Source organism: Armigeres subalbatus, chromosome 3, assembly GCF_024139115.2.
Source record: "Armigeres subalbatus isolate Guangzhou_Male chromosome 3, GZ_Asu_2, whole genome shotgun sequence".
NCBI lineage: Eukaryota > Metazoa > Arthropoda > Insecta > Diptera > Culicidae > Armigeres > Armigeres subalbatus.
In genome coordinates, this window is record NC_085141.1 from 116,470,581 (window position 1) to 116,497,009 (window position 26,429).

Consider the following 26,429-nt stretch of genomic DNA (forward strand, 5'->3'; position numbering starts at 1 on the left):
GCCTCCTTTTTAGAGGCTCGGAAGCCTCCTTTCAAGAGGCTCGGAAGCCTCCTTTCAAGAGGCTCGGAAGCCTCCTTTCAAGAGGCTCGGAAGCCTCCTTTCAAGAGGCTCGGAAGCCTCCTTCCAAAGGCTCGGAAGCCTCCTTTCAAGAGGCTCGGAAGCCTCCTTTCAAGAGGCTCGGAAGCCTCCTTTCAAGAGGCTCGGAAGCCTCCTTTCAAGAGGCTCGGAAGCCTCCTTTCAAGAGGCTCGGAAGCCTCCTTTCAAGAGGCTCGGAAGCCTCCTTTCAAGAGGCCTGGAAGCCTCCTTTCAAGAGGCTCGGAAGCCTCCTTTCAAGAGGCCTGGAAGCCTCCTTTCAAGAGGCTCAGAAGCCTCCTTTCAAGAGGCTCAGAGCCTCCTTTCAAGAGGCTCAGGAAGCCTCCTTTCAAGAGGCTCAGGAAGCCTCCTTTCAAGAGGCTGGAAGCCTCCTTTCAAGAGGCTCAAGCCTCCTTTCAAGAGGCTCAGAAGCCTCCTTTCAAGAGGCTCGGAAGCCTCCTTTCAAGAGGCTCGGAAGCCTCCTTTCAAGAGGCTCGGAAGCCTCCTTTCAAGAGGCTCGGAAGCCTCCTTTCAAGAGGCTCGGAAGCCTCCTTTCAAGAGGCTAGGAAGCCTCCTTTCAAGAGGCTCGGGAGCCTACTTTCAAGAGGCTCGGGAGCCTCCTTTCAAGAGGCTCGGGAGCCTCCTTTCAAGAGGCTCGGAAGCCTCCTTTCAAGAGGCTCGGAAGCCTTCTTACAAGAGACTCGGAAGCCTTCTTTCAAGAGGCTTGGAAGCCTTCTTCAAAGACGAACCTACTCCCTATCAAGAGACTCGTAAGTCGTAATCCTAGTTTCAGGAGGCTTGGAAGCTTCCTTCCTAGAGGCTCGGAAGCTTCCAAAAGACTTGTGGGAGGCTTGACGTATAAAACCAATTTGAATCTGAAAGTGTCACGGAATAATGAAAACTTCAAACAATTTTTAGTTTTGTGGTTTTTTTAATATATCTTTTGAGATATAATCAAATATAAGGGGGTACCTCGATGGAAGCGTAAGTTTCAGAGGGTACCTCTCAAGAAAAAGGTTGAGAACCGCTGATCTAATGTAAATATGTAAGTAAGCTCAATCAACTAGTTTAATTGGCAAAAAAAACCTTTGCAGAGCCTGCCTGCTTAAGTGACTTATTGTGTTTATCAGTTGAAGAAGTGCATGAATATAGCGTTATGTATCTAAAATATGCTTCAAATACTTTTTTAAAGAAGCAGTTATAAATATCTCTCTACAAAACGATGTATTATCGCGGGATTATTGATTGATTTGCGTGATGAGCCAACGTTACATTCTAGGCTAACATCACATCCCGTTGACATTATCACTATTTGAAATTGAAATCCTCACATTCATAAAATAAAACCAGTTTGCTTGTGCATCATTTACTTTGCATAATCTGTTGGCATTTCATGCGTGGACATTGATGATTGATGATGATAATTTATTTAACATGAGGATTGAGTTTTAGGAAGCTGCGTATTATGCACAGTTTTCATAACTAAGGTTATTGAAGTACTGTTTATCATGTTTTATAGTTGTATATCATTATATCGGTTGAGATGTGAATTTCAGGCATTTTGGGTTTAGTTGTGGTGCTTTGATGTGATCTTCCTATTGCCCTAACATTAATAGAAACGATTATCTTTTTCTGGAATCTTACATAGAAACTGAAACCTTTTGATAATATGTGCATCGTAACATCTAAGTGATCAAGAAGGCTCTAACTAAGTTGTAATAAGGAGAAGGAAAATAAGATAAAGAAGACTATTACTAAGAAACATTTGATCCTTAAAACAGTCACCATTTCAACTGTCAAAAAACGAGTTTAGTACCTACTTTCCGTTTAATTATACCACGTTTTGTAATATTTGCAGATACGTATTTCGACCTCAACTGTGAGGCTGTCTTCAGTGTCTCGTACTTGACTTGACTCGAGTCGACTTAAGTACGAGACGCTGAAGTGGGGCTCATAGTTGTTGTCAAAATACATATCTGCTAAGATTATAAAACGTCGTTGAATTAAAAGGAAAGTAGGTACTAAACTCGTTTTATGGCAGTTGAAGACATTCCACTAAAAGAGCTTGAATATTATTTCTAAGTCACCATTTGTTCTCTTCACAGACAAACCAAACCATCGATAAGGAATGTGACGAACGATGTACCTGCGAGGAAGATGGTAAATGGCGCTGCGAGCCCCGTTGTGCGAGGCCCTTCATCAAACGGGGGAAAGCACTGCTGGAGGCCGGATGCTACGAGAGTCCCTCCAAAACCGATGACTGCTGTGCCACTTTGGTGTGCCCATCAGAGCGACTTACCGATGGTCGAGCGGGTAAGATTTTAGAAATTTCATTATTTGCGTGACATATTACCTACTTTATAAACGACCCAGCTGTAATTTTCGAAGTCCTAGATTGTTTATGAGGACATCCGAGTGTTCATTAAAATTTCTGCATTTTGCACGTGTACAAAAAATGATAATAATGATCATCGATTGCAACTCATGTAATTCGTATATTCGACACTAGTGATATACATGTTTTTCTTTTGAACTCCATATCTTGAATGCCATCAGAAATCAAAAAGGCTAATTTCAGTCTACGATAAAATTAACAAAACCTGAGTGTACTTACTTAAGAAGGGCCACCGACAGAAGCGACACCCTCATGACTACCAAGGAGTTGGATATTATAGAGGTTATCTTTAGGATCAGGATTTGCCTGAAGCAGGAAATGTGACCATGGTAGGCATCCGCATCGCAACACAATAATTTCTACGTGATCTACATACTGATCATGGTACATTGTATTGTCATTTAAACATGAGTTATTAAGCAAAGTCTTATTACTCAATATCTAGCCTAATTATTCAATATGAGAAAAGCTTCCTATTTTTTTCTGACGGTAACATTCTAAGATAAAATACAATACCCGCCATCATGTGCTTTAGAAGAAATCAATAAATAAGATGCGTTTTGTTATTATTATGTTTTACTAATGCAAGTCACACGTTTACTCAACAAATCATTTCACAATCCACAATTTATCCACGTGTACTAACGTTCAGCTTGATCAAATAGATTTATGATCGATTGTTTATCTAATAGTTACAATTGCATGCCTCTGTTTTACGAAACAAGACGAATCCCAACGGAAAACAGAAATACAACCCAAACCATAAGCCTTCGCAAGCCGCGTACAAATTGGCGTATTGGAATTGTAAATGTATTTTCCTTCTTTTGTGGAAGCCTCTCATTCGCGGCGCAGTAGTGACCGATGGGCAAAAACTAAAAATTGGTTCGATCTGAAAATAGATTGATGATATTATGGCACCGTTTCACGTGCATGAAGTTATGCTTAGTCGGATGAAAATCGAAAACGGTTCAAACTACCAGATTTGAATAATTGTTGCACAATTGAATCGTACTCATTGAGTAAGACTTCAGTTGAGGAAATAGATCTAATTCGGTGAAATTGCTTCTTTGCAGATCACACTGATGAATCAACGGATAAGATACCAACCACGTCAACAGCGATAGTTACCAGCTGCATCTATCGAAACCAATCGTACGATGTGAACGCCAAAGTAGAAATGGGTTGCGATAAGATCTGTACTTGCAACAGCGATGGCGAATTGGATTGTGCACCGCGTTGTCCACCGATGAACGAAACTCGTTCAGAACATTGCGTGACCGTTCCGGATCCTAATGATGCATGCTGCAACCGCGAGTTCTGCGATGTTATTCTCGACGATCATGAACAGAGTAGTGCCATGATGATGATGGCCTCTTCAACGGCTGCTCCTGCTCCGTCAACAACTGCCGGTCATGACTTCAGCGGAGAAATCGACCAGTGCGAATACAAAGGAAAGATGTATACCAAAAAACAGCAATTTCATGACGAATGTAACTCGTTGTGTCTCTGTACGGACGCTGGTGTGCACTGCGCCAAGATTGAGTGCCCTTCCCATTTTGGTTTGGATGTTCTAGACCCGCACTGCCTCCGATGGGAACCTGAACCAGCTACGTTTCGAGCGATAGCTCCTCGATGCTGCCCAGAACGTATGAGGTGCGTTGACAATGGGACATGTGTGTTCAAGGGTCGTAACTTCGATAACTGGTCGGAGATTCCAAGTAATCTTACTGGATGCGATCAACATTGTTATTGTGAATCTGGCAAAGTCGAGTGCAGACCTGCTTGTCCTCCGGTTCCAGCAACCCCTCCATCAAACCTACCGTGTAGTCCTCGGATGGCGAGATTAGCTCCACTTCCGGATGACGATTGCTGCAAGCATTGGACGTGCTCTAACGGAGAGCCATCAATTACTGGTACGTATGAACGCATGCAATTCGTGCTAATATCGTCCTCCTCCAAATGTGTCTTTTCCACTTCTTCTGTATTCATAACTCACAATAAGCACATCTACCACCTCTTTAGCACCAAATCGCATCGTGTCATGATCAAACATCCCTCTCTAATAATACCTTTCAGGAAACGATGTGCTTAAACCTCTGCTTATGCCCGATACAATCAATCAGTTTCTTCCGACAAAGCCGCCGAAAATCGAGAAAGGAGAGAAGGCAAAACCAGAGAAAGAATCGGAAACTCCTAAAGATATCCACCCGAACGTGCCGTTCTACCCAACAGTTGATGGGAGGCCACCTAAGGTCCCCCAGGAGAAACCCCATAAGAAACATCCTAAGGAGGATTCTAAGAAGGATCATTTCAACAATATATACCCTGGCGGTGAGACTTCTGGGCCAGGTGATTACGGCCAGTACGGCGACAACCAGAAACCGGCAACACTCGGCGTTCAACGGCCGGGCCCACCTGGTTACTACGGTCCGGAAATCAAGCCTGGCTACAACGACTACAATCCGTACATCCACGTGAACGGCCCGCCGGATTCGGTTCCGCTGCCACCGGGCGGTCAGCTGCCGCATCATCCCCTGGACAAACAGCTCCTCAACGCACTCGGTGGAAATCCGCAGAACGTTCCGCCGAACATTCGCATCGAGCAGCTACTGCAGCAAATTCACGCCCAAGATCCCAATCCCGGTCCCGTCCTGCATGGTCAGAACATTCCCTTCCAGCACCCGGCCGCAAACTCCGGTAACGGCATCAACTACAACCAGTACGGTGAGCCGTTAGACATTGGACTCGTACCGCACCAAAGACCTCAGTCACCACCATCGCCACCCACAGGTTCACTGCATTTTGCACACTTACTCTCTAACTTCTTTTGTTCATCCAGCATCTCTGTTGCTAGCATTCTTTGTGCTGCTGTATGTCCAAAACTTTCATTTCATTACACGTATGTCGGAATTGGGGTTATATATAAATGGTACATAATGTTGTAAAACCACGATACTTATCTAAAAGGGGCCTTTTTTGGGGGACATTCTAGCATCGTGACTTCGTCAGAAAAGTTTTACGGCATGCGCTAGGTTATGTTTTACCACAGTAAGTTACTTGGTTTGCGATGAAGATCAGAAATGCAAGAACGCATGTTTTCTCACACTAATTTCCACACAAACTTCGGAAAAAAATCTAGTATTCCACATGGTATACAAGATGAATACATGGTGACCTACTTGACCATGGTGCCCCGACAGACCGTTATTATAAAGTAAAACCCAAATTGAACCTCCTAGTAGTGGTACTGCCTTTCTCGCATTTAGCCAAGACACCAACCTTTTCGGTTTGATTCACCATTTTCTTTATAACTTTTGAACGCAATGGTTATCAAGATCAACAAGACTTTCCCTAATTTCGAATGCAGCTTGTTGAAATGATAGCTTTTCGGTACAACTTTGTTGTACGAGAAAGGCAAAAATGTCCGTCAAAACCAAGTACCAGTACCAAGGGTTTGAGTCCAAAGGAGAAAGAGAAAATCTCTCACTTATCATATCTCGATAGGTAGCATACCGTGAGAGACGTTTTTCGGTAGCTGTTACGATAATGAGCTGATTCGGGGGCATGATAAATTTCTTTTTATAAGCCCAGGGCTACGGTTCTGATGATGCATTTCAACTTGTTTTACACACCTGTGCGAAAAAAATATTGCCCCCAACATGAAATGAGCGAGAACAAAGCGTTTTATCAAACCCCATCGGTGGGGCTCGCCTATCCGAATCAGTTTTTTTTCAACTTGTATTATACAAGTGCGATAATTTTGTTTTTATGGCTTGTTATGATTCGAAGAGGTTTTTGCCTCTCTTTTATCGTTGTTCGTTATCCATTGAGAGCGATTTCTGCAAACCCTGCCAAGTACAGAAAAATATAGATTTGAAGTTTTTGGTAAGCATTTCAAAATAATCCATATTTGAATTAAACAATATTAGCATTAGCATTAGCATTTAGCAGTTCGCACAAATTCGTAGGTGGTACAAGCCAAGACTATTGTATGAGAGTAGCATCACTTTCATCCGTTACCACAGATATTGATTTGGGACTAATCACTAACTCTTAGATGGAAGCAATGCACTCTCCAATAGTCGAGATCTGTCCTGGCCACGTCCTTGCGAATGCTGAGGAAGGGAAAGGATGGTTTGTTGGACACCTACTTAAGAAAGGTGCAGAGAACTCTACGACCTCTCATAGGTGCCACGGGAGGTTTTGGGATTGCGTGGAAGGTTATAACAGTAGGAATCGTTTTGGTATAACGTGAAACACCGAAAGAACTAAGATAGAAATACAAAGTAGGAAAGGGACGAGCCTGGAATTGAACCCATGACCTCCTGCTTACAAGGCAGAAGCGGTAGTCACTAGACCACCGAGCTCGTCATCCATATTTGAATTAAACAATATCAGCAAAATATGAGCATTATAACCGCAAAATTCGTAGTTGCTACTCCATGATTAACTGAGCTTGCAAAATTGTACAGAGAACACAATAAATGGGGCTTGGGATTAGCTACCCATTCTCAATGTACAAGTTTCGGGAGCTCAAATATTTAAAGTCATTACCGGCGCCGGTCACGTCCTTACGGTTATATAGGAAGGGAGGATTGTTAAGTCGACTCTTGTTGCTACTAGAGACCGAGTATACCTTGTTTCGACCGGAGCACAACGCAATACATGCGCATGAGCCATCGAACACAAGATAGATATTTTATTAATTTCCCGACTAGTGACGGGAAATGTCAAAAAAATGTCGTGGGAATGCAATTACAAATTTGCTAATAACTTTTTCCAGAAGTCATTAACAATTCGGATTTTTTTATTAACATTTAATGCTTAAAAGATCCTAGAACTTTGTCGAACAGATCATTGTTCTAAATACAAAGTCTAAGCCATCAGAGCGAAATGTCACGGAATGTCATGACATTAATGTCATTTGACACTAATTCGGCTCTCACGTCGCCAATGTCGGATTTAGAGAAATGACCTATTAGAAAAAAAAATATGGGGCCCTTTGGGCCCATCGAAATGACATTTCCCGTCACTAAAACACGCACTGCACTTACTTGCTCGATGGCTACTGCAAACTATTGTTTTGAGCCACCGAACACAAGATAGATATTTTATTACTTTTCCGACGACTAAATCAAACACTGCACTTGAATCATTTGTTTGAGAAACTGCATATATCCATTTTATACAATTTCGAGAAAACAACGAAAAACTGTTTTTGAACAAATTGGCATCGAATATTTAGATTTCTTCGATACAGATCAATAGTTTTTGGCAAAACTCAATACCCTGGGGCACTTGCAGTGCAAAAACTGTAAGGAATGAAGCGAGAGTTCCATTCCCAATGCTGATTCATAAGTGCATCTTATGAATCACATTGCGATTTATTATGAAAATAATATACTTCTCATTGCGGTTGCAAATCATAAGACGCTCTTATGAACATCATAACTATTTCTTATGTCCCCATTTCAAAAGCAAAACTTATGACGGTCATATGTGCTTTTTCCTCAGTGTACAATTGCTCTCCAAAGTGCGTGAAGCAAAACGCAATACATGCGCATAAGCCACCGAACACAAGATAGATATTTTATTACTTTCCCGACGACTAAAACACGCACTGCACTTACTTGCTCGATGACTGCTGCGAACTATTATTAAACAATATCAAACAATATTAGCAAAATATCTACAAAAACGTCCAAAAAGTGGTCTATGTCGTTTTCAACCAGTTTTGTATTTGTAGTCTTTATTACAATTACAAATATTTACAACGGGCTCAACTCATCAAACTGACTTGGATATCAACTATCTTCAATAAAATAAAACCTAAAAAAAAAAATAAAATCAACTTCTCGTCCAAAACCTTTATGGCCCGTTTACATATGAGCTAGTTTTAGCGGACAATGCACTATCCGACAATACTAGCACGAAATTAATATAATGTAAACGCTTATTAGCAAGGATAACTCCTGTTTACATTGTGCTTTAAGGTTTTAGTCAAGCCCAGAATGTTCTCGCACTTATGGCCCGTTTACATATACGCTAGTTCTAGTGGACAATCCACTGTCCGACAATACTAGCGCGAAATTAGCATAATGTAAACACTATTAGCAGATGACAATTCCTGTTTACATTGTGCTAATATCGCGCTAGTTTTGTCGGATAGTGCATTGTCCGCTAGAACTAGCTCATATGTAAACGGGCCATTAGCATTAAACAGAGAATCTGAACGACAATTCTTGACCCGTTTACATATGAGCTAGTTCTAGCGGACAATGCACTATCCGACATTACTAGTGCGATATTAGCACAATGTAAACGGGAATTGTCCTCGCTAATAAGCGTTTACATTATGCTAATTTCGTGCTAGTATTGTCGGATAGTGCATTGTCCACTAGAACTAGCTCATATGTAAACGGGCCATAAGTCATTAGTATTCTATTCAGCAAAAAGTTTGTGTCTAATAATCTTTTAATTATTTATGTTTGATAAAAAGTGATTGAGCATCTGGAGTAAAGATCAAACCTGGAGTACGGAAGAAATTTATGGAAAGGAACCGACAGCATAAGGATTTGATTAAAATAGTGCATTTTAGCTTTTATGAAAAGATGGATCTTCGTTGAATGCCTTACAAATTGGAATTGTAGGGGGTTTTAGAAGCTTTTACAAGATCACTTTGATTTCACTGCAAACGGATCATCGTACTGGCAATTGACCTTTCTCGTCAAACATTGTATCTCGTTTTATTGTCTCAGTCGATTCTTTGGCTTATTTAAGGTCAACTTTCCCAAAGAATCCATATTTTTTTAAGCCTCTAACTATTTTTAAAATCGAAAAAGTGCTGTTTTTTTAGATTGGCCCTATTTTGAACGAACATCGGGTGAATTTTTCAGCGGTTCTCAACCTTTTTCTTGAGAGGTACCCCATCGAATTTTTGTATTAGTTGAGGTACACCCTAGTTTTTTTTGCTGTAAATGATAATAAGCGCAGATATGATATATGCAAAACGGACAGGAAAACTAACGGGATATATGGCTTTCCATGAAGTTGGCTGAAATTTGCATTATTCCGTGGAAAATTCCAATTCAAAGTATATTTACTTCCTACAGGACTTTTTTTTTACTGTTGGATGCTTCCGAGCCTCTTGAAGGGAGGCTTCAGAGCCTCTTGAAAGGCGGTTCGTGTCACTTAAAAGGAGGCAACTAAGCTTTTTGAAACTATACTTCCAAGCCTCTTGAAAGAAGAATTCCGAGCCTCTTCAAGAGAAGCTTCCGAGCCTCTTGAAGAAGCGGCATTCGAGCCCTTGAAAGGGGGCTTCAAAGCCTCTCGATAAGAGGCTTCCGATCCTCTTGAAGGGAGGCTTCCAAGCTACAGTTGAGCCTCTTAAAAGGGGGCTTCTGGGGAGGCTCACAAGTCTCTTTACAAGAAGCTTACGAGCCTCTTGGGAGGAGGCTTCCGTGCCTCAAAGGAATTCTCCTTTCTCCAACTCTTGAAGGGAGGCTTCCGGGTCACTTGAAAGGTGACTTCCGAGCCTCTTGAAGGGAGGCTTCAGAGCCTCTTGAAAGCGGTTTTTGAGCCACTTAAAAGGAGGATTCTGAGCATCTTTAAAGTAGGGGAAGGTGGGTAGACTTGATCCCCGGGGAGACTTGATCACCCCCTGTTTTATCGAGAACTAAATTAGTTTTGTTCTAGCGTATTTTTTAGTATAGATTCTCTAGGCAAATGACCTTTATGTGGTTAGTTATTTTTTGGATTGACAACCTTAGTTATTCTGCAGGGCGGTTTGTATGCTTTGACCTTCAAAAAAAAAATTTTATTGGCCACGCAAAATTTGAACAACTTTTCATAACAATGACCAAATGCTTTCGTTTTTTTCACAGCACAAAGCCATAAATGCGCTTAATGATTTGCACTGATGAAAATGTCAACATTCCATCAAAGTTTCAGGATATTTGGATTTGAAGTTATTGCCTCAATATGGGGACATTTGATCCCCCATTAGTCACCCATACAAAAAATTGGAGAAAAAATTCAAAAAAATATAAATCTGTTCTCAGCCTTCTAATTTTTTGTAGATTTGACAGATTTGATAAAGGGTTGGCAGGAAAATTTATTTATTGCGTAGATATCAAGTCTCCCCAAATTTTAAAATTGCATGTGCTGCCGAATTCAATAACAAAAATAGTTCATAGCTAGCTGTGCGTATACAGCAATTCGAAAATTGAGCGTATTTTGAAGGAAAAATATTTAGAAAATCTGAGGGCACCTTCTAATTTTATCATAGCAAGTTCTTGGAGAGGGATCAATTTCCCCCGAATATTTTAAAAGTAGATTTTTGACAGCACTCTAAAAAATCGATTGTGTATCAATAACAACAATAATTTAAGGACTGTCATACATCAGTAAAGTTAAATACTATATTTCTTAGAGAGTCTGTGTGAAAATCGCGTATGTTTATTTATTTTTGGCTGTGATACATCGGAAATCAGAAAAGGGGATCAAGTCTACCCAGTCTCCCCTACGCTTCTTGATAGGTGGCATCCGCGTGTTTAAAAAAAAAAGACTTCCAAGCCTCTAAAAAAGAGGCTTCCGAGCCTCTTGTAAGAAGGCTTCCGAGCCGCTTGAAAGGAGGCTTCCGAGCCTCTTGAAAGGAGGCTTCCGAGCCTCTTGAAAGGAGGCTTCCGAGCCTCTTGAAAGGAGGCTTCCGAGCCTCTTGAAAGGAGGCTTCCGAGCCTCTTGAAAGGAGGCTTCCGAGCCTCTTGAAAGGAGGCTTCCGAGCCTCTTGAAAGGAGGCTTCCGAGCCTCTTGAAAGGAGGTCTCCGAGCCTCTTGAAAGGAGGCTTCCGAGCCTCTTGAAAGGAGGCTTCCGAGCCTCTTGAAAGGAGGCTTCCGAGCCTCTTGAAAGGAGGCTTCCTCGAGCCTCTTGAAAGGAGGCTGCCTCTTGCCTCTTGAAAGGAGCAAGGATGTTATCGATCATTTAGTATTTTGCGTTCGATCATTTAGTAGTTTGTCAATAACTCATTTCAGAAGCAGAATTTAAAAATGTGTTGTATGGTGGACTTCTAGAGCGAAGGTTTTTCTACAACCCTGCGTAATGGTTCATTGTTAGAATTCAAAGGATGACGGAGTTATAACGCTAATTGCAGTAACTTCAACTAAATGATTGGAATTTTGTTATCATTTAGTCTAAGTTACTGAAACTATAGCTGTAACTCCGTTACTAGTGGAATTCAAACAACGAACCATTTGGCAGAGTTATAGAAAAACCTTCGCACTAGAAGTCCATCATACAACACATTTTGAAATTCACTTTTTGGAATGAGTTATTGACAAACTACTAAATGATCGAACGCAAATTACTAAAGGATCGATAACATCCTTGGAAAGGAGACTTCCGAGCCTCTTGAAAGGAGGCTTCAAAGCCTCTTGAAAGGATGCTTCCGAGCATCTAAAGAGATGCTTCCGAGCATCTTGAAGGGACGCTTCTCAGCATCTTGAAACGAGGCCTCTTGAAAAATTCCAAACCTCTTGAATAGAGGCTTCCCAGCCTCTTAAAATGAAGCTTGCGTTCCTCTTGAAAAAAGGCTTGGAAGGGGATTTCCGAGCTTTTTGAAAAAAGTCTTCCGAGCCTCTTAATACAGAGGCTTCCCAGCCTCCTGAAAGCAAAATCCCGAAGAATTCTTGAAATGCGGTATTCGAATTTCTTGCACGGATGCATCCAAGCGACTTGAAATGAGGCTTCCGAGCCTCTTGAAACGGGGCTTCCGAGCAGGAGGTTTCCAAGCCTATTGGCAGGAGGCTTCCGAGATTCTAGAAATAAGATTTACGAGCTGCTTCAGAAGAAGCGTCTCGAAAGGAGGCCTGCCAGCTTCTTGCAACGAAGCTATTGAGCTTTTCGAAAAAAAAAGGCCTTCGTGTCTTTCAACTGCAGGCTTCCGAACCCTTTAGATTATTAATTTTAGTTCGGAATCATATTATTCAATATTTTGTCTCGATTAGGTAGATTACATTGAAGTTTTTTTTTTATTTGTCCATTGGACGTTTTGTCCTTTTGATCTTTTGCCCCACAGCCCTTCATACACTGTACTGCCTAGGATGGAAAGGATTCAAAAGTCTTTGATTTACTGATCGCTATGCATATATTCTGGAATAAGAAATTTTAAAACTTTATCAATAAGTTTCAGGGTTCGGATTTCTCACTCACTCACGCCACGTGACAACAGATCTCTCCAACATCCATTTTATCCGGATAAATTACATGAGCAGAGAGCATGAGCAGGATAACCGTACAATTCGTAGTTGCTACTCCGTGATTGATTAGAAATTGCGAAATTGCACAGGGAACCAATTGAATGGAGCTTGGGTTTTTACGGCGCCGGCCACGTCCTTACGGTCATCAAGGGAAGGAAGGATTATTAGTTCATCTCTCGTTGCTACTAGAGACCGAGTATACCTCTGCATATCCACGATAGTCTTAGGATAGGATATTGTGTTAGTATGAAGGGATATATTATCTGGATTCACTTTGGTAAGTGATGCGATCTATGGGATAGGAATATATGAATGAGAATTAGAAGTACTAGAGTAATGAGAAAGTATTAAAGTGAATTCTAATGGGATTCATTTTTTACAATTAGAATTTGAATGCTATTGGATTCTAATACCACGCACACGTCTACCACACCATCGCTACCCGCACATCAACCTCACACATTCTTACTTGTATGAGGCCTGCACGAGCATAGCGACCGTATATAGCATTCGTATGCGGGTACAAATGAATACCAATCTATTTTTACATTTTATTTACTGCTACTAAGTAACAGGCAGCTTTTTATAACAATTCTATATTTAGAATCATACTTGCTAGCAATGAGAATTTGATTTGCAAAGAGATTGAGTTATATGATTAACGAAAATTATCTAATAGGAAATTGGAAAGGGCCAGGGATCAAACCCTTAATCTCCTGCTTATGAGGCAGAAGCAGTGACACAAGGCCACCAAGCACCCCTTTTTATTCGGATAAATTACAGTGCGATAAACTCCGGAACAAGCGATGGTGCGAAAAATAGTTATCCTTCTTCTCATGTTTCGCGAAGAGCAAATGCTGCTTACATTGCGTCTCAAAACAGATTGAATCTGACCATGCGCCACGATAGGCAGAAGGTTCAATACAGCAGTTTTCTCTTCGCTTTCAATCAATTTATGTGGTGGCGTGGTTATAGTGGGGGCTCTGAACGTTTTAGAATTGTGTTGGGTTCGAATCACATTGTAAAACTCTGGAGAGGCTACGAGGAGGAAAATTTGTGGAATCTAATTAATCACGCTCAAGAAATTTATCACCCGCCTTTCTATCCGGATAAAAATGTTGTGTGAGAATACACTGACCCCACAATCATGGGTCGCACACTAATATGAGTCATTTCCATTTAACCAACATGCAAATTGGAGTGACTAATTATTGTTACAAAGTGAGCCACATATGTGGGGTCAGTGTACTTCCTCACAGGGGAACATGAAAAATCACACTACGCTAAATCGATTAATCGCTGGTTTTTATTCATATGAGCGAAGCCTGACAAGTTTTTATTGGAATTGTAAATACATCCGCCATTACGCATTTTTGTTCGAGGTACCCCCTGGGGCCAACGAAAGTGCTCCCGGGGGTACATGTACCCCTGGTTGAGAACCGCTGTGCTAAAAGATGGGCTCAATTGGTTGCGTCCCCGCTTTTCGCATCGCGTTTGATATTTATATGAAGGTTAGTATGGGAAAACGTACTTTTTTACATTTTTGCTTCTATCGGCTTCAATTTATCGCCAATTACGTCACTCAATATGTATAGTACATATATTGTCTGAAGAATGCCGAAAGACTTTGCCGAAGAAGGTACGTTGCAGGCCTTGATATCAAGGCCTCTAGTTTGAACAATCAAACTTCGAAGCGTTTTAACTTTTTTGTTGACGTTCCAGCAACTTAACTTCTTCAGCAAAGTTCTTCGGCATTCTTTGGGGTATACTTTAGTGCCACTTGGTTTACGATGGTCTGAAACATCTAGGAGCAGGGTTTGCAAAAATCGCTCTCAATAGATAACGAACAACGATAAAAGAAAGACAAAAATCGTTCCGTGATAACAAATTTATCAAACTTGTATACAAGTGCGGAAAAAACAGAATCGGAAAGGCTGCCCTCACAGAGAAGTGACTATTTTCGCTTTGTTCTCGCTCATTTTGTGTTTTGGACCTCACAGCTGTGTAGAACAAGTTGAAATGCATCACAAGTGCTCCCCGCGTTTGGAGCTTTATAAACGAAATTTATCATGAGGAATAGCCTCCAGAATCAGTTCTTTATCAAGACAGCTTGCGAAAAAAAGTCACTCGCGGTTTGCTACATATCGTATATGTATACAGTAGGAGTAGGTATACATAGATGATAAGTGAGAGATTTTCTCATTCTCTTTCGGATTCAATCCCTGTCTAGGAGTAAAAATGCAATTTTTTCGTTTTTCCATGCAAAATTCAAAAGCGATACGGAAAGCGATGAAGCAACCAATCGGGCCCAAATTCTGCACAATTGTTTGGGACCCCGAATGGTTCCGAAAAAAACATTGCTTTGAGCTTGTCATAAGAAGAATTTGTACCTTCCAATTTAATTCCTCCACTTGATTGTACCTTGACAGATACGTATTTGGACCTCAACAGTAAGGTCGTCTTCAGTGTCTAGTACTTTACTCGACGTGATTTGAAAAATGACCATGATGCAGGCAATTGCCTGTAGCTGGCAATGTTATCAAGGTAGATCTTACCCCGTAGCCCACCATGTATTCTTTACATAATTTTGTAGAATAATGTGGTGTGATATGATACAAATTTGGGAAAACCTCAAAACCTTGAAGTTCATATGAGAATAATTTTACCAACACTGATGATGAACTTCATGGAAAGAGACAAAAAGACGCACCTCTGAGGATACTGGTCGTAAGATTTGCATACGACCAAACTTATGAGAATGTTTCATAAGAATTGAACTATGAAAATCGTGAGATCGTATTTCGGTCAAATCTATCTTTTCAATGGATATCCAACAATACGATTCTTTGAATCGTCGGTGGGCGTATGGTGTGATCACACTCCACCTAATCACGACGTTCATGATTCGAAACCGGGTTGCACTTTTTTTAAACGAACTTTTTAAACGAATATTTCATTAGATTGTCGTATGAACATAATATTTTCTTGTAGCGAAATTTCAAAAGAGACTCTTATGATGGTCTTACGTCCAGTATCCTCAGTGTAGTGGTAATTTTCCCGGGAAGCACTTTTTCTTTTTAATGTTAGCCTTCTTCGTAAAACATAAAGTTGTACCGAAGAGCTATTATTTCACTCCAACAAGGCAACAACGAACTGTTTTTCTCTTACACCTCAGCATCCACTTTTACTGTCACATTTAACAGTCACATAGAGAATCCATCATTTTTTGTAGCCGGTTTATATTCTTTACAAACTGTCTGATTCTGAATACCATTTATAGCGAATAACCCTAATAGATAACTAACCTATTTCGACAGGACCTGGTCTTGGCTTCCCATCTCTTCAAGCGGATCTCAAGGTTCTCGCGTTGGACGCCGTCGATCCGAACACAGTGCGCGTCATTTTCATCGTTCCCCAGGTGTACGTCGGTCTGCATGGACGTGTCGAACTGCGCTACACTCGCACGCGAAACAACGACAGCTCCACGTGGCAGTCGCAAGTGTTTGCCCCTCCAGATGATCTGATCGCCACGTCACAGCTCGAATTTGAACTGCCCGGTCTGGAACCGAACACTGAATATCGAGTGAAGATCACTCTAGTCTTGCGAGATGTCAACTCACAACCATCTAGTCAAATCTACAACGTTCGAACTCCGTCCGACCGGGTCATCACTCCACCCACATTAATCAACACCGACCTGCACTATCCCCACCTGGGACAACCAACCAATTTCCTCAAGGAGATCATTCAAGACCCGGTGCTGCAGACGAACGATGTGAACGCTACATGGGCGAAGATTACGTGGCGCAAGTTGGACGATGAAGAACTCGATTACGTTGATGGTATTCAGCTTCGCTACAAGGAGATCGACGGGATGGTTTACGACGCTACTCCGCTCATTCATCGGGCACTAAGCGAATATACATTGGAAAATTTGAAGCCCCAAACTAGATACGAAGTTGGCATATTCTTTATTCCATTCCCCGGACACGGTGAGGAAGTCCGAGCCGGAGAAATGCTTCAATTTACCACTGCCCAACGGGTCGACATGTACGGATTTGAAGTGGTGGTGAATGTTAGCAAAGTCAAGGCGAGTAGCGTCGAAGTGAGCTGGTCCGGCGTTCCTTACCCAGAAGATAAATACATAAACATCTATCGCGCTATCTATCAAAGCGATAGTGGCAAGGAGGATTCAAGGTAAGATGTCGGTGAAATTCTTGAACAATAATCCATAACCAACTATACTTCTACATTTAGTGTGTTCAAAGTGGCGAAGCGAGACTCAACGACAGGAACTCTTATTATGGACCTTAAGCCAGGCACAAGATACAGGCTGTGGCTGGAGATGTACCTCACGAACGGAAGCATTAAAAAGAGTAATGTGGTAAACTTCATTACAAAACCTGGTGGTCCAGCGATACCTGGTAAGACAGGTAATTGCATGAGAGCATATAATATCGTAAATATGGAGTATAATCATATTCCGAACCAATTATTTTCAGGCAAACTATCGGTGGCCGGTGTCGAACACAATCCAGGGGACTACTATGGACCGCTAGTGGTAGTAGCTGTGATAGCTGCTTTAGCGGTAATGTCAACTTTAATATTGCTGCTCATCCTCACCAGACGGCGAGTGCAAAGTGCCACAATCACACCTCCTCGAAAGAACGAAGTGTCCTACGATAATCCTAGCTACAAGGTCGAAATCCAGCAAGAAACCATGAGTAAGAATTAGAATGTTTCTCAACGTTTAGCCACCATTGTACACATCACTGTTACTTTTCTTCCAGATCTGTGAAAATAACGCTAGAACCTACAACTGCACAAGCGATAAAACGGTTTTATTCTGTTTATCTAACCGCGACTGCCATCGACAGGCACCCACTTTGTATATTAATGCTTCAAACTAAACGAACTGCTTTTAATTGTACATAAGCTCGAAGCTAGTAAAGAAATCCCACGTGTGCAGTGCATAGGTCGAACGAATCTCCGTCCCAAGAAGACATCACCACTTTCACAGTCTGTTACATAGTTGAATAATCCAAAGCACCGAACCTCGTATTATAGCGAAGCAGACCAACACGTTGAATTCCCAGTGACCATTCCTTGTAGAGAGCGAATACAACAGTTCGAGCCACCTTCGAACGAATGCGATGTGTGAATGATATGAATGTGTTTTATACTTTTTATATATAATTACTTTCGAACCCAGTGTATAAGGTTAGATCCGATCTTAGGCCAAGACTGTACATATTTATTCTTAACTAAGACCTTTTTTGATGTAGGTAAACGTACTTGTACGAACGCTAGGACCTTTTTATGTAAATATGAGATGTACTATTTTAAATGAGTTGATGAGTGTTAGTATTGTGTAGTACCTAAATTTCAACCGGGCTTCTCATTTAACTTGCATTTTTTAAGTACATAAATACCACGAGCAAACATTAGAAGCCCGCGTAAATATAGGTACTTCACTTTATTTTTTTCAATATCCGAAATCCAAGATAACGTCTGGTAATCAAGGAGGTGCGGCTCAAACAGCGCCAACGTCTGTACTGCCATCCGAGCGATTGATTATGAAATTCTTTTCTCTGGGGGCAACAGCTAATATGGCAGCCCCAACACGTCGAATGGAGCCAGCAATCAACTGCTCCGCCTAACAAACCGTTCAAGAAATCAGCAGAGCAAGATCGAGGACTGATTGAACGACAAAGATTTGTATGTTTTTTTGTCAGTTGGCAAAGGTAAAGTGGTACAACTCGCAAACGATGCATGACGCATGAAGCGCGTAACCTTCTGACTAAACGAAGTCCATTGGTCAATCTTTGCAGAACACAAATTACCTTCGGGACAATTATTGTTTATTCCGGTATTCGAGGGAACAACGCTCCTAGGGTACGATAATCAAATGTTATGCACAGTGCAAAAGCAAAAGCCAATTTTATTGAGAGAAAACTGACAGAAAATCACAAATCTTTACTTACAGTATGTAAAAAAAAAGTTTGACTAAAGCTCGATTTTCAAACGCCCACTTGCAGTATGGTTTCGCAGAAAATTATGCTTGATGTGATGATTTGGGACATTCCTATGCAAGCCTGGTTATCTTCAAATATGACGGAGGCTTCTTGTGTTTGTGTTATTTTTAAATCCTCAAAAACTCTAGCGGTCCATATTCCTTCAGATATGCCGCAGAATCAATGGCCACATATTTCTTCTGAACTCGAAAACCTTGAATATGTATTCATATACTGACTTCCTATCCATGGTATCTGATGCCTAGTCAACATCTGCGAACCCAATCAACGGTTTTGCTTCAATGTGCCGCTCGAATTCTAGACATTTTGATTAAGTTCCCTTTAAATAACAAACAAATCTCTTCAAACATTGCCAATGCAGGGCTGGTAGCGATCAATGCTGCTCGAAATAGTGACTTTAGTAACCAACGTTGACGAAAAAAAAACAAATAGTGACTTTCATTTGCAGAAAAAGCGACCAAACAGTGACTTACATTCAGTCAATGTCAAGAGAACTCATGACCTCAAAACTCATGTACTACAATTTGAATCAGCTATTTTATTCAAAATCTGCATGATTCGAATCATCCATATGACTCACCTTAGGATTTTTTGTATTCTCGCTTGGATTGATTTTTCGGTAAATAATTTAAATGAAGCGATTTTGCATGATAACGAATTTACTTGCGCGTGAGAAAATGATGAATAAGATTTGGAATGATTTCATTGCAAGTCACACTTGTTATTGTAGAAAAAATGATCAAATTTAAGTTTAAATGTCAAAGTGAACCAGTCTAAGGTAGGTCTAGACAATAATAATATAAATAATAATTTTTATATGAAGTTAATAAGTACGCAGTGAGTTACAAATTGTTACACAGAATTATGTTCTACACTATTGTAGGGAAGAATGTTTTGTATGACATTGAACTTTTTTTTTACAATCACTGTATTAGGGTGGCTCAAATTAGTATGGGAAAAACTTTTTTCAATATTTTTGATGGGCCGCCCTCTTATTCGGTTCTATTTGATTTCAGCCAAATCGGTCAGCGTTTGGGCGGTGCTAAACTCGTTGGAAGTTTATATGGAAAAAATTATGCAGAAACATCCAAAAACAGTGAATTGCAGTTGGACGGCATAGCTTACGATGAAGAACTATGATACTTATTCAGATCTTGAAGAATTTAATACAGAATGTTATGCAGAAAACCGCGAGAAGATTAGAGTTTGCCCGGCTAAGTTATTAGCATTTCTCTGTAGAGGGGTTTGAGCAAATTTTGTTTCTTTTACCTTTGAAAAGAAATAAATTCACCCCTACAACACTCCAGTAAAATGCTAATATCTTTGCCTAATAAACTCTAATCTTCTCGCGGTTTTCAGCATAACATTCTGTTTTTAATTCTACAAGAACTGAATAAGTATCGTTGTTCTTGATCGTAAGTTGTGCCGTCTAACTGCAAATCACTGTTTATGGATGTTTCTGCATACATTTTTTCATATAAACTTCCAACGAGTTCAGCACCGCCCAAACGTTGACCGATTTGGCTGAAATTTTGTCCAGAGCATCAGGACATCAAATAGAACCGAATAAGAGGGCGGCCCATCAAAAAATTGAAAAAGTGTTTTTTGAGTCACTCTACTCTGTATCTTAAAATGCCTTTTCATGATTGAAAATTATATAAATAATTGCTAGATATCGAATTATTTCGACTCACAAACTTACCTATTTATGGATACTGTACACCCGGTGGTGCAAAGGGGCGACTTGAAAGATCTCCATCCTGAGCGTTGCCCGGCTATCGCTTTAACCTGTTGCCATGTTAGATTTTTCGGTCGACTTCTTTTATTTTTTTATTGAGGCTTCGCCACCATGAGCCTCTGGGTCTGCCTCTGCTGCGATGTCCCGCTGGGTTCCAGTCTAATGCTTGTTTACAGATTTGGTTTCCGCCCCTACTTAGAGTGTGGCCGACCCAGCCCCACTTCCGATCCCGAATTTCTGTTGCTATCGGCCTCTGGTGACAACGACGATGGAGCTCGTTGTTTGAGATCCGGTTGTGAGGCCACCAGGCCCGAATTATATACCGCAGGCATCTGTTTATGATCACCTGCAGCCGTTAAGTGTTCTCCACTGATACACACTATGTTTCGGTAGCATATAACAGCACAGATTTCACGTTAGAGCTGAAAATTCGTATTTTGGTGCGTTCACTTATCTGCCTGTTTTTCCAGATATTTCTTGAGCTCGCAAAGGCAGCCCTTGCTTTCTTGATCCGTGCGCCTATGTCGATCTTGGTACCGCCGTCTGACGCCATTTGGCTACCTATAACCAAGATATTGGAAGCTTTCAACATTCTCCAGTGGTTGCCCGGCTACTGTGAAACTGGAAGGAGTCACCGTGTTTACATCCAACGATTTGGTTTTGTTGACGTTGATGACTAAACCTGCCGAGGAGGAGCGCTCGGCAAGGTCGTTGAGCTTACTCTGCATATCAGATTGCGCGAGGAGTGCAACGTCATCAGCCAATTCGAAGTCGTTTAGGTGCTTCATGGTTATAGGCTGCCATAACAGCCCGCGGTTTGGTTCACGGTCAATCGCATCTACCAGAATCTCATCGATTACGATGAGGAACAGCAACGGTGATAGAATACATCCTTGCTTCACACCAGCTACGACCCGGATAGGGTCGGACAGGACCCCATTGTGCAGCACTCTACACGAAAAGGCCTCGTACTGTGCTTCGATTAGGCCGATGATTTTCTCAGGAACCCCCTTGCGTCTCAGGGCGCCCCACATATTCTCAATGAATACCAAGTAAAGGGACTCTTGGAATTCGTTGACCTGCTCCAAAATGATGCGGAGCGTGACAATATGGTCCACACAGGATCTTCCGGCACGGAATCTGGCCTGCTGCCGCCGGAGAGTCGCATCGATCTGCTCCTGAATCCGGGCTAGGATAATTTTGAACAGAACTTTGAGAACGGTACACAGCAACATAATGCCTCGCCAATTATCGCATACAGTCAGGTCACCCTTTTTGGAGACCTTCACTAAGATACCTTGCATCCAGTCGACCGGGAAAGTTGCGGTGTCCCAGATATTACGAAATAAACGATGCAGTAGTTGAGCGGATGTCATGGGGTCAGCTTTGAGCATCTCGGCTGATATGCGGTCGACCCCTGGGGCTTTATTCGATTTCATGCTATTGATGGCTGTTTGAATCTCAAGCAGTGATGGAGCTTCGGTATTAACGCGTGTTATACGTCGGATCCTAGGCAGATCATGCCGAGGTGGTGATGGCTTGGCTGGCACTTGAAAAAGTTGTTCGAAGTACTCGAACCAGCGTTTCAGCTGTGTCAGTTGGGTCGGTCAATAACTGATCATTCGCGTCTTTCACAGACATCGTTGCATTTATCTTCGCCCGCTTAAGCGTCGTGAGATATCGTAGAGGAGGCGAATGTCCCCGGTTCCGGCGGCTCTCTCTCCTTCGTCGGCCAAAGAGTCTGCCCACGCTCGCTTGTCCCGTCGACATGAGCGTTTTACTTCCTTCTCAAGAGCCGCGTATCGTTGACGAGCTAAGACTTTGGCTCCTTTGGTTTTCGATCGCTCTATCGCGGCTTTGGCTTCCATTCGCTCCTCTATCTTCCTCCATGTCTCATCGGTGATCCATTGTTTTCTCTGGGTGCGCAGTTCGCCCAGATCGTTCTCGCTGGTGGCGATAAAGGCATTCTTGATGGCGATCCATTGGTCTTCCACGCTGCCACCTTCTGGAATATCTGCAGCACGCGTCTCCAGTTCTTCAACGAAGGACCGTTTCACCGTGGCATCTTCCAGTCGGCGTGTGTTGAATCGTCGTCCAACTCTTTCCTCCTGCCGACGAATCCACGCAATGCGCAGGCGTATTTCGCCGATGAGGAGGTGATGATCGGACGCGATATCGGCACTACGTTTATTCCGTACATGAAGAAGGCTCCGTTTCCATTTTCGGCTGATGCAGATGTGGTCGATTTGATTTTCTGTAAAGCCGTCACGGGAGACCCACGTGACCTTGTGAACCGGTCGATGAGGGAAGAGCGATCCCCCGATCACCATGTCGTTATTACCTCAAAATTCTGCGAACAGCTCTCCGTTTTCGCTCATATCTCCGAGACCATGGCGTCCCATAATGCGCTCATGGTTCGAGTTGTCGGATCCGATCTTCGCATTGAAGTCGCCCAAACAGATCTTGATATCACCCTTCCGAATTCGGGATTCGGCAGCATCGGTTGGCGCATAACATTGGATTATAGTAAGGTTTCGGACCCGTGTTCTAAATCTGGCAACGATTATCCTTTCATTTATAGGTTCCCACTTCATAAGCGCAGAGTGTGCCTGAGCGCTTAGTAGGAAGCCAACTCCGCGATGCCGGGGAGCGTGTTCACCTCGTAAACCAGAGTATAGCAGAACTTGTCGCCGTAAAAGTCATCGCCGTAAAATCAGTACGTATTCTTTCATTATCGGATTCTCGAACAAATTGATGTTTCGGGAACAGTAGGTTGTTGGCCCAAGGTTCCCTATCCACCGGGATGGGGCTGCCGGGATGGGGCTGCCATCTTAGGTATAGCTTCCGCGGAATAGCATTTCATACTCAGCCGCTGGATGCCAAAAAAGACGCTGTTGGAGCCGCACCTCCTTGGTGGACAGACGCTCGATCAGTCGGGTCAAATTTGTTTAAAGTCCTACCCAACACAAGGACTAGGCTAGTGCGCTTTGAGCAGCACACGGTCGCTTTGATAGGGCCTGCTTGGTGACACATGCAGCTTTTTATAGAAGTTCAACAGAGCCCACTGTCGAACCCCACCACATCCTAGGCAGACCCCACAGGACGCACCCCCTCACTCTAGCTGATGTCAGAAGGACAACAGTGCCCAGGCTGCACTACCAGCTAAGTACGCAACACTTAGCTAGCGGTCAATTGTCATCGGAAGACCCGTGGAAGCGTGAGTATTGGAACTTGTGAGGACCAGAGCTATGTTAGGCGCCCCTTCCCGGATGTCAACTCACCATTTCGCAGCGCCTTCGATTCACAAAGCTTATAAATAAAAAAAGGTCCCTCTGTTGATTTGAATAATTTTAAAAATTGGAAAAAAAGTTCCCATTTACAAATTAAGACTGTTTCCAGCAACAGCATTGCGAAATCATAAAATATATTTTGAACATTAATGGACAAATAAGCAGCAAGCGTAGTAAAAAATTTGATTTTTTTTAGGATTTGAGGCTCAAAAAAAGAGGCAGAGGAAAATTGTTGAATCTCCTCTAAAATAAAATCAGGGGTTTCTTATACTTAATCTAGAAATTTTAGTAAACAATTTTTTTTATGAAAGGCTTAAATATGGTAACTATTACACAGACTCTTACCGGAGGCCAAAGAACCGTTTTAAAACCTAAATAGTTTGTTCAGACTTCTTAAATTCCTTTAAAAGAAGTTTCTTTGGAATATCAAACGGTAATTCAAATTCAAAATTTTAGAATATGTTAAATTTCACGGAATATATTTTGTGAAATACTCAAGAACTAATCGTCTGATCATTCGAGCAGTTCTCCGCTCACTATTTGTTTCTTTGAAACACCAGGAAGTTTATGTAGAAATAAAAATGTTGAATATGAATAGTTCAATCAATTATGGATATTAAAAGTTTTTTACAAAAATGTTTGAAAATCAACAAGGTCTGCGGTTAGGCTTTGGAATGTGTTTGAATTCTCGATAGGCTGACCATACGTACCGTATTTAACGGGACAGTCCCGTTTTTTAGACCTGTTTGTGCTGTCCCGTCGTAATCTGAAAAATTCTCAATTTGTCCCGTTTTTCATTGATTCTGCATTGATAATTTTTTCGTCCCTATTAGAGAGATTTACAGCTCTCGGCTGGCTCATCTCTCAACAAAAAAAAGTGGACAAAACCCATAAAAAAAGTTTGAGATTTTATGTTATTAGTGTTGCTTAAAAATAATGCTTTCTATGCCGTTTTGTATTTTCCACTTTTCTTAAGCTTTTAAACGGTTAATGACAACAGGTGCTTCTCCGGGAGATTTTTAACACATCCAATGATTTTTTCTGCTTATTCCGGAGGCATTAGAATTTGGCCAATTTCATCAGTGGATTGAACGGAATTAGTAACTTGGTAGACAAATATTTCCTTAAAATCAGGTCACGTCTCAACGTCAATAAAATGAAGCTAAGAGACAGATATTCTAATTTTCAGATTAAGTTTATTTTACATTATTCTGTTTTAAATCTTCCGAAGTAGGTACTGTTGTTCAATAGTTTGATTCTTTTCGAATCATTCAAAGTCTTTCTTAATAATTCTGATTATTTCGAAATCATCCACTGTAAAAAACCGACAGCATGAAACTAATAATTTATAATAAATCAACTGACAAAATCGAGTTTAAGGCAGTTTCAAACCGAGGGAAAATGTGGTCGTATTATAGGCTAGATCTATGGTCCGCACGTACTTTAAGGCTTGTTCACACATCAGGATCTTGTCTGCTAATTTCGCTCCCATGTGTGTGGACGAGATTTATGGGATTCCGTTATGAAAATTAGAAATTCGGCTCGATTTAAAATACAATCCGGCAGAAATCTGCGAGAGTCTGAGCTTCAAATCAGGCTATAAATAGGCCAGGATTTTTTACCTTTCCGCGACGAAATTGCATGAGTCCCGCTGTTTTAGGAGCACACGGGAACAAAACCAATTAACAAGATTCCTGAAGTGTGAGGTTACTTTAAGCGTAATCGAACATCAATTTCGATCAAAAAGGACTGTGAATTGATTAGATTGGTACTTTGACTATTGTTTGTATAAAATATTACTAAATATTACTAATTTCTTACAAGAAAAATGAAAATTAAGCCCCTAAATATTGCAATTTCCACAGCTCTTGAGGTTTTTTGACATGTCCCGTTTTGCAAGCGTGTTTGTCCCGTTTTTTCACCGAAATTATCTGATCAGCCTAATTCTCGATCGCATTCTGCTTGCCTAAACTGCTAAACATTCATGATTAGTGACATTCATTCTGGCCATCAGGTTACTATTGAAAAGCTAATAAGCTGGCCAGGTTTGAGTAGCCATCGAGCAAGTAAGTATATACCTAGTGCGTGTTTCAGTCATCGCAGAAATAATAAAAATATTTATTTTGTGTTCGGTGGCTCAGGCGCATGTACACATTGCGCTTGGCTCCGGTCGAAGCAGGCACGACCTTTAATAGTCTGCAGTAGCTATCGAGCAAGTAAGTACATTGCGGAGCTCGTGATTGAACATGTTACGTATAGGGGTGGCCACTCAATTTCCATTTTGGAATTCCCGGTTTTTTCCCGGATTTTCCCGGTTCAATTTTTGAACTTTCCCGGCAAGTGTATCGAGAAAAGATATGATCGAGGAGTGAGGTGTTGAATTCTCGCTTAACTTTTCAAAAGGACCTAAGTAACATTTTTTTCATGAATTAATTTGAGTACTGCAATCAAAAGCTTTCATATTTTTCTGTGTTGTTGCGCTATTCAAATTAATTCATGAAAAAAATGTTACTTAGGTCCTTTTGAAAAGTTAAGCGAGAATTCCTTTGGCTTTGACAAATCAATCTGTGGAACAACCATCCTTGTTTACGCGACATTTTTTCGATCGTTTTATGTGACTTAAATTCACCATCAAAATCTGTCGAA

General features: G+C 41.4%; 1 protein-coding gene across 8 annotated transcripts in view; it reads left to right on the forward strand.

Moving 5' to 3' along the window:
* Positions 1–18,070, forward strand: part of LOC134220602 (putative epidermal cell surface receptor) — a 160,050-nt gene extending 141,980 nt beyond the window's left edge. For 5 of the 8 annotated variants that reach the window (XM_062699699.1, XM_062699700.1, XM_062699702.1 and 2 more), the window contains exons 4-10: positions 2,178–2,385; positions 3,541–4,380; positions 4,544–5,257; positions 16,038–16,917; positions 16,978–17,153; positions 17,223–17,444; positions 17,511–18,070. In XM_062699699.1, the coding sequence (XP_062555683.1) occupies positions 2,178–2,385; positions 3,541–4,380; positions 4,544–5,257; positions 16,038–16,917; positions 16,978–17,153; positions 17,223–17,444; positions 17,511–17,518 (3,048 nt within the window). In that variant the 3' untranslated portion in view covers positions 17,519–18,070. The remainder of the gene's footprint in view (positions 1–2,177; positions 2,386–3,540; positions 4,381–4,543; positions 5,258–16,037; positions 16,918–16,977; positions 17,154–17,222; positions 17,445–17,510) is intronic. The other 3 variants (XM_062699704.1, XM_062699705.1, XM_062699706.1) reach the window with 3 other exon arrangements.
* Positions 18,071–26,429: the final 8,359 nt, after the last annotated feature.